Genomic DNA, 17,030 nt, shown 5'->3' on the forward strand with positions numbered 1-17,030 from the left:
TGCTTGCAACCAGATCTCCACAGGGATCATGCGGACAGGAAAGTAGTTCACAATCTACTTTCCTGTCTGCATGATTCATGTTGGCAGTGCACGGCAAACACACGGACCCCATTATAGGCTATGGGATCCATGTGCTTTCACCGCACACCGCTTGCAGTTGTGTTCGGTATTCCGCTCGAGGGGTCCCGATGCAGACTCCCCGAATGGAATACCAACACAGGTGTGGAGGAAGGGTAACAGACTCACTGTTAGAGGTGTTAACTCAGTTTAATGCGAAGATAGAGGTTGAAAATGGTCTGTGGATACTATTATATATTGTTACCATAAGTGACCCCATATTGCACACTGTGATATTTGTAATAAAGGTCTGACTTATTATGTATGTTGCTTTATTGCTCACCCCTGAACCTGTTATATGAGGGATTCTGACATTAAAGGGTAAGATTACATTCTCAACTATACTTTTTGTAAAAAAGGGAAAAAAATAACTTACTCTGCTCCCATCTAAAGACTGCATTTGAGCATTATCATGCTTGGGAGGATATGTCTAAGCTGAACCAATCCAGCTGCAGGAAAATAATGAATTGATAAAATAGAACACCTTCTGCTGTAAATAGATCTGCTCCATTATGTACAGCAGCTGAACCTTCTCCAATTGTCTGTAATTACAGCTTCTAGTACTGCCTGTAGTTTTAATATATTCCCTCTTCATATCGCAAATGAGATTCCGACTGGTTAGTTCCCGTTCTTTCTAAAGATCAAAGATATCCTCATCCTAGAGACCCACAATGACTATAATCCATTGGCATAGGTTTATTGATCGGAAGCAGACAATCTTCAATTCACAGCTGTGACCACAACGTGCCATATGCCTTAATCTCAGAGGTCAAAGGGAAAATCTCACTACAAGGGGCTCTCTGGAGATTTGGAGAGAGTATGGCATACAGCCTTGCATGAGATGTCGTGTCTTACCCTTTTCCTTGTCTTGTCTTTGAGGAAAGGTTTAATTATGGTGTACAGAGCATGGATGTACCAAGGCTGATTGACGAAATGGACGCCCCCAAAGCGAGCTGGAAAACTGTCCTAGAATTGAGAAGAAAACAGACGCTCATTACTGGATATAATTGGATGGCCAGCTGGTCGGAAACACAATCCATTACACAAGTGACATGCCTTCAGAACTATTTTAGCACAGAAACATTTTTTTTTTACATTTTTGTATTAAATATTTTTGCATGCATAGATTAACAATTACACGTTGGTAGCCAAAGTCTTGAAGGCCCCAATGCAATCTTCTGTCCGGTGCCCCCTACCTCATCCCTACAGTGAAATCTTGATAGTAATGGTTACGGGTGCCAAGGAGTTTAATCCACCTTAGTATGGTTCGGGTAATCTGTGGGTCTCCTTGGTTTATGGGCCAGATAGAAGCTGCAATCTCAGTACTGATGACAGTGCTTATGGGCCCCCTAAGACTCCTGGGCCCTGGTGTGACTGCACCCCCTCAAGTTACGGCGTTGGTCAGCAATAATATATTACATGTTGTCTCTTAAGCTAAGCATTAGACTTTAGACTGTCTGACCCACACAGTCAACCATCAACTAAAGTTGACCACAACAAAAATCTGTTGTGTTGGATGTTTTCTGCCATATATGGCCCATGATCTGTTGTGTATGGGCTAGACTGACAGACCTGTGGGTAATTGTAGTATACTGGGCATGTGTTTGTACTACTAACACCCCCACAGTGTCCATCAATTCCTGTTTTCAGCACTTTATTAGTATTCAATGACTTTCATCTGTTAATTGTCCAAGTGACTGGGGTAGTTGAACGCTTGTACGAGGGTTCATGGTTGTTCATGTGTTTGGGACAGCTGGCCTTATTTACACCTCTATATTTCACACATGTTTGCCATTCACATTTTACATGGATGACATACATATCCATTCCTTTCAAATTCTCCATTTTTTGAACTGATGTTGATGCATGACACCAATGTAAGTCTCTGGGTGCATCCAAAAATGGATAATATTTGTGTGTCATCCATTTCTTAACAGACTCAGGAACTTAGAAAATACTGTATAGGAGATGAAACAACATGGAAAACTTATAAACCATGCATAGTACACCACCTGCAAATTGGCGGGGTAGGGTAGGGTGCTGTCCATGAATATCACACAAAATGAGGACGTGTGAATTAGGCCTTATAACACAAAATCCTAAATCTTGGGTTTACTCTCAGTGGGTGGCAGCTAACCTGCTGTAATGTATAATATCAGCATAGTTGGGGAGGTTTCCAGGTTTCACTAATTCTCATCCATATGCTATGACTAAAACCTCCAGTGCAAAGGAATCTGCAGGGGGAGGTTAAATCTGCAGCACATTTCATCCTTGAAAGCTGCAGGAGACCTCCAGGGATTTGTACAGGTGTGTCACAACTAAACACCCAATTCCAGGCGCCTTTCAGAAAAACTCTGCTGATTTTCTCTTTTGTGCCTGTCCTGTTCATCTCCAGCCTTAAAATGCAGGTTCATTTACTAATATAATGTCACGGTAAAATTTCTGCCATAGTACCTGGGTGAAATGGGTGGATGAGAGGAATAGCTAGTGAGGGATGGGGGCATGGCGTTCTGTAACACAAGATATACAGAACACACTTTGGTCATTTTATTAGAAGGAGGATATTACATATAAGTGAGCAATTTAAGGATTTAACCCCTTCACACCGACAGCATTTTTTGATTTTTGTTTTTCGTTTTGACATAATGTTTGTGGGACAAATTATTCTTCATGATGCTACCATTAATTATTCTGTACATTAATTATTCTGGAAAGTATCAAACTAAGGCTCCACATAACCGGCCGCAACATAAAAGTGCTGTGGGAAAAACCACAGTGGCAATGCATTGCGTTTTTTTCCTGCGGCAGTATTCCCAGAAAAGACTTTCTGCTTCTATTATAACTATAGGGACACCGCCGGCGTTTCCGTAGGTATAATTGACATGCTACAATTTACAAAACAACAATGGTGTGGATGGAATTCTCTAGAAAGTGGGATTGCATTTTGTGGTTATTGCCGCAGTGTTTACACCACGTGTGGCTCTGGCCTTTAAGGGGTTTTCTAGGGAAGAGTAAAGTTTACTGGTAGGCACTGGTAAACTTTAATAATCCCCCGATAACCTCCTTAGGCTAAGGCCCCACGGCCGTAAATGCAGCGCTAGAGCGCTGCAGGAAGAACCGCAGCGTGAACGCATTGCAGTTCTTTCTGCAGCGCTTTGAAGAGAAAGTTCACAGAGTTTTCCTCCGCGGACTTTCTCTTACCATTATAGCCATGGGAAAGCCGCCGGCGTTTCTGTAGATATAATTGACATGCTGAAATTTTCAAAACCGCAATGGTGTTGGAAATCACAGCATGTCCGCACTGCGATTTTTTCTGCAAAGTGGGGATGGAATTCGCAAGTACTGTATAATGCTGCAATTTTTCCCACGGAAATCGCTGCATTTCTGGCCTGTGGGGCCCCGGCCTTAAGACCTCATATGCAGAAAAAAAAGCTTTTTTTCACAGAAAGCCTGTAGAGTTTTTTTCTGCGGACTTTCTGCCTGTATTATACCTATAGGGAAAATTCCAGCGTTTCCCTAGGTATAATTAACATGCTGTGATTTCCCCCCCACCAATTTTTTCCTGCAATGTGTGGATGGGATTATTTTTTTAATGCTTTGCCTACCTAATCCCTCCAATACAAAGGGGTTATCAATAGCCATTATTAATACCAGGGGCATTGAGGTGCAATATTTATTTAAGAAGGTATAAGGGGTTTAATTTATATAAGGAGGCATAAGAGGGTATAATTAATTATAGGGGGATTGAGCAATATTAATTTTAGGTGGCACTCAGTGCATTATTAATTTGAGGGGTGCACAGATAATTATTAATTAGGGATCATTATTCACTGAGGGGCACTAAGCAGTTATTAGGGCAGTATTAAAGGAGTTTTATTCATTTCCAGGGGATCTTTATATTCTATATCCTATAACTGTGGGTAGTAATAGGATAGGGAATTTGTGTAGGCGAGAACAATGTGGGTCAGATGCCTTGAAAGCAAGAAGCCAAAGACATCTGTGTGACAAACTTTGAAGAGACAAGTCACAGCTGGAAAAAGTGGTCATGGTCCCACGTAGGGTGACAATGGATCATTACTATGGGGCTGCAGGGAGTCTATGTGCAGTATCCTAGTACATGGTTCTGTTTTGTGCGTTATGTGGGACATAGCTGGGAGAAATGAGGGCAACTGGGGCATGTGCTTTAGGTAGTGGGGATAAGGGGAGGCTTCAACGAGCCACCTTTATGTATATAGATACAAAGTAACACTAGGTGCATACTAGCACCGGACTCTTTGTTTTTTGAGTATGTCGGGGGACCTGAACAACAGAGAGCCTGAACTGTTACATAAGTGGTTATATGTAGACCTTGGGACTCCAATGACTATAATGGGGTCCGCCGGGTATCCACTGTTTCCAAATGGAAAGTAGTGGAGAAAATAGGCCTCTGTTCAGGATTTTTTTCGGCAGTCTCTGTGATGGAGTCTAATGGAAGATGGATGTGAACCCAGCCTTAGTATAGTGAGCTGAGCCTTTGCCTTGGGTGAATGGAAGCTTAGCTACAGCTCTGCATTAGGCATGTCTGAAGAATTGGTGAGGGTCTTGTAAAAATATGCAAACTTGAATTATGAACTATGCCCTAATCTGTTTAGACTACCGCCATACTTTATAGCCATAAAGGAGATGTGAAACTACATACTGAAGCAAACCACCAAGGTCAAGTATGAAATTATGATGTCCCCCCCTCAGTTTATTAAAAATGTCAGGAATTGAGTTTTACATCTCAAAACATTTCCTGTACTAGTTATTACTTTGTTTAATACAAGTATTAATATGGTAATAATACATTCTGCACTTAATAAACACAGCCGCCACTTAAAACTGCACAGAAATATTGAGATTGTTGATGCTGAGTACATAGCCTGCGGGTTTTACATGTAAGTTGAATTAAGAAAATTGAAGTAAAATTGCCAATTTGTCAGTCTCCTTTCTTTAATAGAGCATTTGCTATGCAGCGAGTGTGTGCAGTGCAGCAGATGATCTAATGGCTTTGTGTGGTAGCGTTCTGTTTCCTCACCCACACAATCCCTTAGGTCCTCAGTGAAGCCACCTGAATATAACTATCCAGAACACAAAGGATGCCTGCACATAATTGAGAGCCCTAATTCCCATTGAATCCCCTAACATGCAAAATAGCAGCAATTAAAACAGCGGCAGCCACGTATCTGTATTCAATGCATATTCTTATAGGGGCCTATTATCACATCCATAACTACTATATATACAATAGACTTCTCTCTGCTGTTTATTCAATGTAATATTCTATGAGGACAGAGCAGCATGGATATATAGAGGTTATGGGTGCACTGTGATGACGCCTGCAATAGAGGAACTATGACTCACGCCCCTATCATACTATATGTGGGTGCGCACATATGGGCTTGTTAACGTATTTGCAGCCTTTGTTCTCTCATTTGCAGTCTTTGTATATTTTCTGACAAGTAAGAGTCTATGAATGAAATGAGATTTCCTAGTTGGAATTGTTTCATCATGGGTTATTCATAAGAGAAACAACATATTGAAAATGTTCTGTCCTATGTTGTATTATGGAGACATATCTTCTAGGTTGGTGCTATACGACATCACACATGGGCAGAACCACCAGGGTCTCAGACACAGCCTCTTCTATGGAGCCCATCAACTTAGGGGGCCCACTGAGAACTAGGGTGCAATTAGTAATTACCATGGGTGATGGAATTGCAGCATCCCAGAGTGCTACTACTTTCATTGCTTATCTTTTATGCCTCTGGGTTGAGTTGGTATGTCCCGTCCTTTATGTTCAATAAATGTCACTTGTATATGTCACTTGTATACAGTGTTATGCAGCTTTCCTATTGTTTCCCTCCAGTGTTTAAACCTTTAGCCTTGGTTCAGCCCTGGCCAATCACAGGCCACTGGGCAGGGTTGTGGGAGACCTAGATCTCCAGGGTGTCTGATGAGCCTCAGTCTAGAGCCTTGTGTATAATACTGTATGGGGGCCACTGTGGAGCATATAATGCTGTATGGTGGCCACTCTGGAGGCCATAATGCTGTGTGGGGACCACTGCGGAACATGTATTACTGTATAGGGGCCACTGTGGAGCACATAATGCTGTCTGGTGGCCACTGCAGAGCATATAATGCTGTGTGTGGGCCTTTGCGGAGCACATAATGCTGTGTGGGGGCCACTGTGGAGCATATAATGCTGTGTGGGGGTCACTCTGGAGCCCATAATGCTGTGTGGGGACCACTGTGGAACATGTATTACTGTATAGGGGCCACTGTGGAACACATAATGCTGTCTGGTGGCCACTGCAGAGCATATAATGCTGTGTGTGGGCCTTTGCGGAGCACATAATGCTGTGTAGGGGCCACTGTGGAGCATATAATACTGTGTGAGGGACACTTTAGCGTGGTACTATTAACAGTATCAGGCCCTGTTCACATGATGGAATCTGGCACTGATTTTGTAGTGGATTTCTCACCTAAATCAGCAGCAAATTCCTCCTTCATTCTGCCTCCTATTGAAACTAATTGGAGCAGGAAGCTGGAAAAAAAAGCATCCTGCTGGATCTTGCCACAGATTCTGCTGCTGATTTGGAGGCCGCGGCTCAAGACTCCCCACTGGTTAGACTCATTCATTTGGGCCAAAACAGTGATGAAAAATAACAACAGAATGCTGATGTTCTGCATCGTCAGCCGGGGCAGAAAATAAAGAAGAATCCGGGGCAGATGACCGCCTTAAAATCCTACTTTCAGATGTCTGAACAAGTTGTATCTACTTTATGGAATGGACTCCTGCAGCATTTCTGCCCCGTGGGGCCCCGGCCTTAAGGAGCTATTCTCAGTTCAGCCTTTTATTGCAGATAAGAATCTTCCTGTACTTTGCTGATTCCGTAAGACCCATAGAAGTAAAAACACCACATTGTGCTGTTTCCTTGAAATGGGTATTGAGGATTTTATAGATTACGGCCCATCCTTAGGTTAGCCATAAATATCTGATTATTGGAGGCCGACAGCCAGCCCTGGCATGGATCAGCTGTTCGGGGGTACGTCCAGTCCCTGTATTATACAGTACACTGAGCCACACCAGATAAGCTCCCCTGTATAATGACTGTTCACCGTTTCTGTAGCTCAGCCCATTGACTCCAGGAGGATCTGAGCTATAGTAACAGCAGTATTACTATCTAACCGTATAAGTTATAGTTATATAAGATACTCTGAACCATTTGTTTAGGTCATACAATATAATTTTTACAAAACTAGCCTAAAAGCCGTGTTTTTTGTTGCACATGTATTTTTTGAGCCCAAACCAGGAATGGGCTTATCAGAAGGGAGAAGTATCTCCTTTATATTTCCCAATCCTTTTGAAGCCATTCTCGACTTAGAATCAAAAAACACAGCAAAACCTGCAAAAAAAATTACAGCTTCTCTGCACATGAAAAACGGATCGACCGTGAACAGAACATGAAAACAATACGACCATGTGCTCCTGTAGAATACAAAGACAGCACACAGCCATAAAGACAGAAGTGTTACTAGGCCTTTAGGGTAAGAAAACACAAAGAGGCTTTGTTGATTCAGTTTTTGAAGTCAAAACCGGGTGTAGATCATAAAGAGTGAGATCCTATAAAGGACAGATGGTACTTCTCTTTTTGGTCGATCCAGACTGTGTCTACGAAATCTGAATGTGTATATTTACCCCCAAGACCCTATTATACAGGTTAGTTATTGGCCAACCATTGGAATTACTAGGAATGGTTATTTCTGATAAATGGCCCAGATAAATTTGTCTGCCTTCAGCCAGCAAATGCTCACTTATTGGGAGATCACCACTTTTATGTAGCACCTAAAATCGCCCCATATCATGGTAGTGATGTTAAGTATGAGACCATTTTTGAGCTCATGAAATGGGAATGGCTGTATTGAGAAAGACACAGTTTAGTGGGGAGTTGTGTGATGTATGATTCACCAATGTGAACAAAAAGGAGCCAAAAATTGCAGACCTGAATGACAGAGACCTGAATGCTAATATGAACCTAGGATTAGCCAACCAATATGTAGTGTAATGTTTAGACAGAGCATCTAATTTCTAAGATTTGTCATATTCATCATCTACCCTGAGCCAATCGGAACAAGAGAACATGGTCATGCAACCTCCCCTCAGTGCGCCATATGAATGGAGTGGTGACTGTGCATTTTTATGGGAAGAGATAGTAGCAGTCAAAGAGGCAGTCAGCCAATAGTTAACTAACTCATATGATCAGCTCTAAAGAAACATGTTACATTCCATCCATTATATACTGGAAAACAGTCATCATTTGGTCGATGATAAACAGGTCCAACTTCCAATTACTTGTGGTAAGTTGTCTGATGGCCAGAAAAACATTTAGAAACCAGTAAAGAAGTCATCTAGGAAGAAGGGTTTTATGGCCAGGCACCAGTGTTTCAGTTCAGCCCCCATTGACTTCAATGGAAGCTACACTGCAGTACCCAAATCTGGCCACTACACAGAGTCTACTGCTTCTGGTGCTGTGTTATCAATAGTACAGGTGCAGGAAGGAGCCCTCTACAGCTGACCGGTCTCCCACCGATTACATATGTATCGTCTAACCTAAGGAGATGGTCTGTATAGTATTTGGTGTTTACTGTAAGACCCCATGAACACAACCGAGGGTGCATCTGATATGGGCTGAGTTTTCAGTGGATATAGTCGGATGACACTGGGAGTGACATTCGATTGTCATCACTCTGTTATGTATTTACATCTATGGAGGCTTCTGATTCATTCTATTCCAATAACATAGATGATTATAGTGCATGTCCTATCCTGCACTGAGTTACATAAATACATAGTTAGGGTCTATTCACTCAGAGGAAAATGGTGAGGAATTTGGTGTGGAATTTCAGCGCTGAAAAAAAAGCCTCTCATTGACTTGAATGGATTCCTTTTTCTGCTAGGAACCCATTGAAGTCAATGGGAGGCTTTTTTTTTCAGCGCTGAAATGCCACACCAAATTTCTCACCATTTTCCTCTGTGTGAATGGACCCTAACATAGTAGATGAGGTTGGAACCATCAAGTCCAACCTTTAACCCTACAGTCCCCTACAGTGTTGATCCAGAGGAAGGCAAAAAAAACCCATGAGGCTCATGCCAATTGGCCTATTTCAGAGGAAAAAAATTCCTTTCCGACTCCAATTTGGCAGTTAGTATAACAACCCTGGCTCAACGTGTCCTTAAGAAATCCATAACCCGTAATATTTTTCTCTTCAAGAAAGGCATCCAGGCCCTCTCAGAACTTGTTCAATGAATCCAACATTAGAACAGACTGAATCAGAAGCCCCCATAGACGGGAATGCCTAACAGAATGCACTTGGATGTCACTCTGAGTTTCATCCAAATGCATTTCACGACGATCATGGGGTTTAAAGGTGACCACTATAGGGCAGTATTCCGTACTTATTTGTTGATCGGCAGTACAATCTATCCATAATAAATGTACAGAACACTGCAGATAAAAAGGGATGTGTGTATGAGCCCTAAAGGAAATCTGAACAGCTGGGTGGTCATGTGTGCCATCGGAGGGGTATAAGGGGGCACAAGGGGTAATTTCACTCATAGCTTAGAATTGTAATTGCAGCAAATCTAGTGATCCAAATAGATAACGTAAAACATTTGCAACATAAAAAATCCAGCAAATATAAAATAAATAAATGTATTTCAGGCTTACATTTGCTTGCCATACAGTATTTATTTAATACAGTACAGGAATCTATATTGGCAGATTTGCTCCTGACTCGTACTAATACAGACGTAGAATCCAAACGACATTCCATTTTGGACAAGACCGCTATGAGAAAGCAATGTGTGCTATAATAAACCGACTGAATAAAAGCTGGTGTGCCAAATCATAATGTGAGTGGCTAAGTAGAGGATCAATTGAGTGAAACTACTGCAATAAAGACAATCTCCAACGCAGTAAAGAAAATCACTTGTGTGAAATGTTAGCAATGTTCTAGCAATGAAACATCTGATTAACAGACTGAAAAATCTGTAACTGGGTAATGTGTGTTTTATAGCCTATAAATAACTGGTAGAAGAATTGCAGATAACCAGAGCAGGCAATTTCTGGGGCTGCAGACCTGCATCTACCACTATGTACATAGATAGATATCTGAAATTGCATTCTTTATAGAATGTTTTGCACAGCTGCTGCTACTGTATTCCAATATGTCCTCAAAGGGAACCCTATAAGGTTTAGTACAGACTTCTGATCCTCAATCAACTTGACTATTTCCCTTTTAATGGACTGTTCAGCTGAATCGACTACCGGCCTGTACTGTCAGCATTCACCTCTCTCCCATCTAAAATGTGCTTTATCTGTTGCCAAAGTTATGGTTTGCCCCAGTGGCGTAAATACCGGTGTAGTTGCAGTAGTGGCTGCCACAGGGCCAGGGATATTAGGGGGCCCGGTGAGCCCCTGATGTTTGTTTTTTAATAGGCCATCCGCACTCCAGTTCACAGCTGCCTGCGCTTCCCCTTCCACAGAAACAATTGCGGCTATGATCAGTAGTGGGGATTGGTAAGTGAAGCCGCGGGCTGGCAAACCCCACAGACACTGCTATCATAAAACTCTGGGATCTTTTAATACAAACAAAAAAACACTGTTACTTACCTCTCCTTTGCTCCGGCAGTCTGTGGGCCTGTTTGGTGATGTCCCAGACGTGTGCAAGGCCGGCGTCATTATGTGTCGCAACACAAGCTTGGCTCATGTGACATCTGGTCCAACATTGAAATTGACCGAAAGTATCAGGGAGTGCGCCAGAGCCGGGGAGAGGTAAGTAACATTGATTTTTTATGTTTTTATCCTCCCCTTGGTCTTTGTTCATTATTAGAGATGAGCGAACACTAAAATGTTCGAGGTTCGAAATTCGATTCGAACAGCCGCTCAATGTTCGTGTGTTCGAACGGGTTTCGAACCCCATTATAGTCTATGGGGAACAGATACTAGTTAAGGGGGAAACCCAAATCCGTGTCTGGAGGGTCACCAAGTCCACTATGACACCCCAGGAAATGATGCCAACACCTCTGGAATGACACTGGGACAGCAGGGGAAGCATGTCTGGGGGCATCTAACACACCAAAGACCCTCTATTACCCCAACATCACAGCCTAACAACTACACACTTTACACACTCAATACCACCTCTCTGACAGTAGGAAAACACCTTGAAACATGTGTATTTGGCACTTGCAGTGAGGAGAGCTTGTCACCAGCAGTGAATTTGGCCCTTGTAGTAAGTTGAGGTTGGCACCAACATTTGTTTTGAAAATCAGGGTGGATTGAGCCTCTAACCAGCAGAGTTTGGGCAAATTCATGGTGGAGGGAGCCTCTAAACACCCCAGTTTGGGCAAATTCATGGTGGAGGGAGCCTCTAAAAACCCCAGTTTGGACCAATTCATGGTGGAGGGAGCCTCTAACCAGCCCAGTTTGGGCAAATTCATGGTGGAGGGAGCCTCTAAAAAACCCAGTTTGGACCAATTCATGGTGGAGGGAGCCTCTAACCAGCCCAGTTTGGGCAAATTCATGGTGGAGGGAGCCTCTAACCAGCCCAGTTTGGACCAATTAATGGTGGAGGGAGCCTCTAACCAGCCCAGTTTGGACCAATTAATGGTGGAGGGAGCCTCTAACCAGCCCAGTTTGGACCAATTCATGGTGGAGGGAGCCTCTAAACAGCCCAGTTTGGGCAAATTCATGGTGGAGGGAGCCTCTAAAAAACCCAGTTTGGACCAATTCATGGTGGAGGGAGCCTCTAACCAGCCCAGTTTGGACCAATTAATGGTGGAGGGAGCCTCTAACCAGCCCAGTTTGGACCAATTCATGGTGGAGGGAGCCTCTAAACAGCCAAGTTTTGGGAAATTCATGGTGGAGGGAGCCTCTAACCAGCCCAGTTTGGACCAATTCATGGTGGAGGGAGCCTCTAAACAGCCAAGTTTTGGGAAATTCATGGTGGAGGGAGCCTCTAACCAGCCCAGTTTGGACCAATTCATGGTGGAGGGAGCCTCTAAAAAACCCAGTTTGGACCAATTCATGGTGGAGGGAGCCTCTAAACAGCCCAGTTTGGGCAAATTCATGGTGGAGGGAGCCTCTAACCAGCCCAGTTTGGACCAATTAATGGTGGAGGGAGCCTCTAAACAGCCCAGTTTGGGCAAATTCATGGTGGAGGGAGCCTCTAACCAGCCCAGTTTGGACCAATTCATGGTGGAGGGAGCCTCTAACCAGCCCAGTTTGGACCAATTAATGGTGGAGGGAGCCTCTAACCAGCCCAGTTTGGACCAATTCATGGTGGAGGGAGCCTCTAAACAGCCCAGTTTGGGCAAATTCATGGTGGAGGGAGCCTCTAAAAAACCCAGTTTGGACCAATTCATGGTGGAGGGAGCCTCTAACCAGCCCAGTTTGGACCAATTAATGGTGGAGGGAGCCTCTAACCAGCCCAGTTTGGACCAATTCATGGTGGAGGGAGCCTCTAACCAGCCCAGTTTGGACCAATTCATGGTGGAGGGAGCCTCTAAACAGCCCAGTTTGGGCAAATTCATGGTGGAGGGAGCCTCTAAAAAACCCAGTTTGGACCAATTCATGGTGGAGGGAGCCTCTAACCAGCCCAGTTTGGACCAATTAATGGTGGAGGGAGCCTCTAACCAGCCCAGTTTGGACCAATTCATGGTGGAGGGAGCCTCTAAACAGCCAAGTTTTGGGAAATTCATGGTGGAGGGAGCCTCTAACCAGCCCAGTTTGGACCAATTCATGGTGGAGGGAGCCTCTAAACAGCCAAGTTTTGGGAAATTCATGGTGGAGGGAGCCTCTAACCAGCCCAGTTTGGACCAATTCATGGTGGAGGGAGCCTCTAAAAAACCCAGTTTGGACCAATTCATGGTGGAGGGAGCCTCTAAAAAACCCAGTTTGGACCAATTCATGGTGGAGGGAGCCTCTAAACAGCCCAGTTTGGGCAAATTCATGGTGGAGGAAGCCTCTAACCAGCCCAGTTTGGACCAATTAATGGTGGAGGGAGCCTCTAAACAGCCCAGTTTGGGCAAATTCATGGTGGAGGGAGCCTCTAACCAGCCCAGTTTGGACCAATTCATGGTGGAGGGAGCCTCTAACCAGCCCAGTTTGGGCAAATTCATGGTGGAGGGAGCCTCTAAAAAACCCAGCTTGGACCAATTCATGGTGGAGGGAGCCTCTAACCAGCCCAGTTTGGGCAAATTCATGGTGGAGGGAGCCTCTAAAAAACCCAGTTTGGACCAATTCATGGTGGAGGGAGCCTCTAAACAGCCCAGTTTGGGCAAATTCATGGTGGAGGGAGCCTCTAACCAGCCCAGTTTGGACCAATTAATGGTGGAGGGAGCCTCTAAACAGCCCAGTTTGGACCAATTAATGGTGGAGGGAGCCTCTAACCAGCCCAGTTTGGACCAATTAATGGTGGAGGGAGCCTCTAACCAGCCCAGTTTGGACCAATTAATGGTGGAGGGAGCCTCTAACCACCCCAGTTTGGACCAATTAATGGTGGAGGGAGCCTCTAACCAGCCCAGTTTGGACCAATTCATGGTGGAGGGAGCCTCTAAAAAACCCAGTTTGGACCAATTCATGGTGGAGGGAGCCTCTAAACAGCCCAGTTTGGGCAAATTCATGGTGGAGGGAGCCTCTAAACAGCCCAGTTTGGGCAAATTCATGGTGGAGGGAGCCTCTAACCAGCCCAGTTTGGACCAATTAATGGTGGAGGGAGCCTCTAACCAGCCCAGTTTGGACCAATTCATGGTGGAGGGAGCCTCTAAACAGCCAAGTTTGGACCAATTCATGGTGGAGGGAGCCTCTAAAAAACCCAGTTTGGACCAATTCATGGTGGAGGGAGCCTCTAACCAGCCCAGTTTGGACCAATTAATGGTGGAGGGAGCCTCTAACCAGCCCAGTTTGGACCAATTAATGGTGGAGGGAGCCTCTAACCAGCCCAGTTTGGACCAATTCATGGTGGAGGGAGCCTCTAAACAGCCCAGTTTGGGCAAATTCATGGTGGAGGGAGCCTCTAACCAGCCCAGTTTGGACCAATTCATGGTGGAGGGAGCCTCTAAAAAACCCAGTTTGGACCAATTCATGGTGGAGGGAGCCTCTAAACAGCCCAGTTTGGGCAAATTCATGGTGGAGGGAGCCTCTAAACAGCCCAGTTTGGGCAAATTCATGGTGGAGGGAGCCTCTAACCAGCAGAGTTGGTGGAAATCAGAGTGGAGGGAGCCTCTAACCAGCAGAGTTGGGGGAAATCAGGGTGGAGGGAGCCTAGTATTAGCAGAATTGTGCAACGCTTATGGTGGATGAGTATGAGGATGCGGAGGAATTGGAGAGGTTGAGTACAGACATGGAGTTTCATGTTGGGGTGCTTTACACAGGTGGGCACAAAAATGACGGCTCTACCCAGTGGTGGTTCATTTTTATCAAAGTGAGCCGGTCGGCACTCTCAGCTGACAGACGGGTGCGCTTGTCAGTGATGATGCCACCGGCTGCACTGAACACCCTCTCAGATAGGACGCTGGCGGCAGGACAGGACAGCACCTCCAAGGCATATAGGGCAAGTTCAAGCCACAGGTCCAACTTCGACACCCAATACGTGTAGGGCGCAGAGGGGTCGGAGAGGACAGGGCTGTGGTCGGAAAGGTATTCCCGCAACATGCGCCTATACTTCTCACGCCTGGTGACACTAGGACCCTCCGTGGTGGCACTTTGGCGAGGGGGTGCCATCAAGGTGTCCCAGACCTTAGACAGTGTGCCCCTCGTTTGTGTGGACCGGTGAGAACTTGGTTGCCTACTGGAGGAACTGCCCTCCCTGCCGCCAACGTCACATGCTGGAAACATCTCCATCATATTCTGCACCAATTGCCTGTGGCAAGCATTGATGCGATTGGCCCTCCCCTCTACCGGAATAAAAGACGAGATGTTGTTTTTATACCGGGGGTCAAGGATAGCAAAGATCCAGTACTGGTTGTCCTCCATGATTTTGACAATACGCTTGTCGGTTGTAAAGCACCCCAACATGAACTCAGCCATGTCTGCCACAGTGTTAGTTGGCATGACTCCTCTGGCCCCACCGGAAAGTTCAATCTCCATTTCCTCCTCATCCTCCATGTCTACCCATCCGCGCTGCAACAATGGGACGATTCGAAGTTGCCCGGAAGCCTCCTGTATCACCATCACATCATCGGACAACTCTTCTTCCTCCTCCTCCTCCTCCTCCTCCTCCTCCATTAAACGCAGTGAAGCGGACAGATGTGTGGACCTACTCTCCAGCTGTGACGGATCGGATGCTATCCCTAACTCCTCTGTGTGATCTGAGTTATCCCTGATGTCAATCAGGGATTCTCTCAGAACACACAAGAGCGGGATTGTAAGGCTCACCATCGCATCCTCAGAGCTCACCCTCCTTGTGGACTCCTCAAAGACCCGTAGGATGTCACAAAGGTCTCTCATCCATGGCCACTCATGGATGTGAAACTGAGGCAGCTGACTTTGTGGCACCCTAGGGTTTTGTAGCTGGTATTCCATCAAAGGTCTCTGCTGCTCAACCACTCTATTCAACATCTGAAACGTTGAGTTCCAGCGTGTGGGGACGTCGCACAAAAGCCGGTGTTGTGGCACATGCAGGCGTTGCTGGAGAGATTTTAAGCTAGCAGCGGCTACTGTCGACTTGCGAAAGTGGGCGCATATGCGCCGCACTTTCACCAGTAGCTCTGGAACATTGGGGTAGCTCTTTAGGAAACGTTGCACCACTAGGTTGAAGACGTGGGCCAGGCATGGAACATGTTGGAGTCCGGCAAGCTCCAGAGCTGCTACCAGGTTCCGGCCGTTATCACAAACGACCATGCCTGGGCCCAGGTGCAGCGGCTCAAACCATATTGCCGTCTCATCGAGGAGGGCATCCCTCACCTCGGAGGCAGTGTGCTGTCTGTCCCCCAAGCTGATCAGCTTCAGCACAGCCTGCTGACGTCTACCAACGCCAGTGCTGCAACGTTTCCAACTCGTAGCTGGGGTCAATCTAACAGCGGAGGAGGAGGCGGTGGCGGAGGAGGAGGCGGTGGCGGAGGAGGAGGCGGTAGAGGAGGAGGAGGAGGGGGGTGTTCTTCTCGTGTCCCTGCCAGGAATGTTAGGCGGGGAGACGAGGTACACCGGGCCAGTTTGGGAAGCAGTCCCAGCCTCAACTACATTCACCCAGTGTGCCGTCAGTGAAATGTAGCGTCCCTGTCCGCATGCACTTGTCCACGCGTCGGTGGTCAAGTGGACCTTTGTGCAAAGCGCGGAACTAAGGGCCCGCCTGATGTTGAGTGACACGTGCTGGTGCAAGGCGGGGACGGCACACCGGGAGAAGTAGTGACGGCTAGGGACGGCATAGCGAGGTGCCGCAGTTGCCATCAGGTCCAGGAAGGCGGGAGTTTCAACAAGCCGGAACGCCAACATCTCCTGGGCCAGCAGTTTAGCGATGTTGGCGTTCAAGGCTTGCGCGTGTGGGTGGTTAGCAGTGTATTTCTGCCGCCGCTCCAATGTCTGAGAGATGGTGGGTTGTTGTAAAGAAACGCCTGATGGTGCCTTTGATGGTGCAGGAGAAGGAGATAAGACAGGACCAGGGGAGGATGAGGTAGAAGTCAACAAAGTGGCGGAGGCAGATGAAGTGGTGTCCTGGCTCGTCCTCTGGAGTGCATCGCCAGCACAGTCAGCAGTGGCAGTGGCAGAGGCAGTGGCAGAGGCAGTGGCAGTGGCGTGAACGGCAGGCGGCCTTTGTCCTGCCGTTGCTGCCTGCCACTGATTCCAGTGCTTGGATTCCAAATGACGGCGCATTGAAGTGGTGGACAGGTT

General features: G+C 46.0%; 2 protein-coding genes across 3 annotated transcripts in view; one reads left to right on the forward strand and one right to left on the reverse strand.

Annotated features, from left to right (window-relative positions):
• The window catches only part of LOC142200234 (uncharacterized), a 312,476-nt gene that overhangs the window by 186,839 nt on the left and 108,607 nt on the right, over positions 1-17,030 (forward strand). The window lies entirely within an intron of this gene.
• CLVS1 (clavesin 1) overlaps positions 1-17,030 on the reverse strand; it is a 70,729-nt gene that overhangs the window by 14,843 nt on the left and 38,856 nt on the right. For both annotated transcript variants that reach the window (XM_075270461.1, XM_075270462.1), the window contains exon 4: positions 973-1,083. In XM_075270461.1, coding sequence (XP_075126562.1) covers positions 973-1,083 — 111 coding nt within the window. The remainder of the gene's footprint in view (positions 1-972; positions 1,084-17,030) is intronic.

The sequence above is a fragment of the Leptodactylus fuscus genome, chromosome 4 (genome assembly GCF_031893055.1).
Source record: "Leptodactylus fuscus isolate aLepFus1 chromosome 4, aLepFus1.hap2, whole genome shotgun sequence".
In the NCBI taxonomy this organism is placed as follows: Eukaryota; Metazoa; Chordata; class Amphibia; order Anura; family Leptodactylidae; genus Leptodactylus; species Leptodactylus fuscus.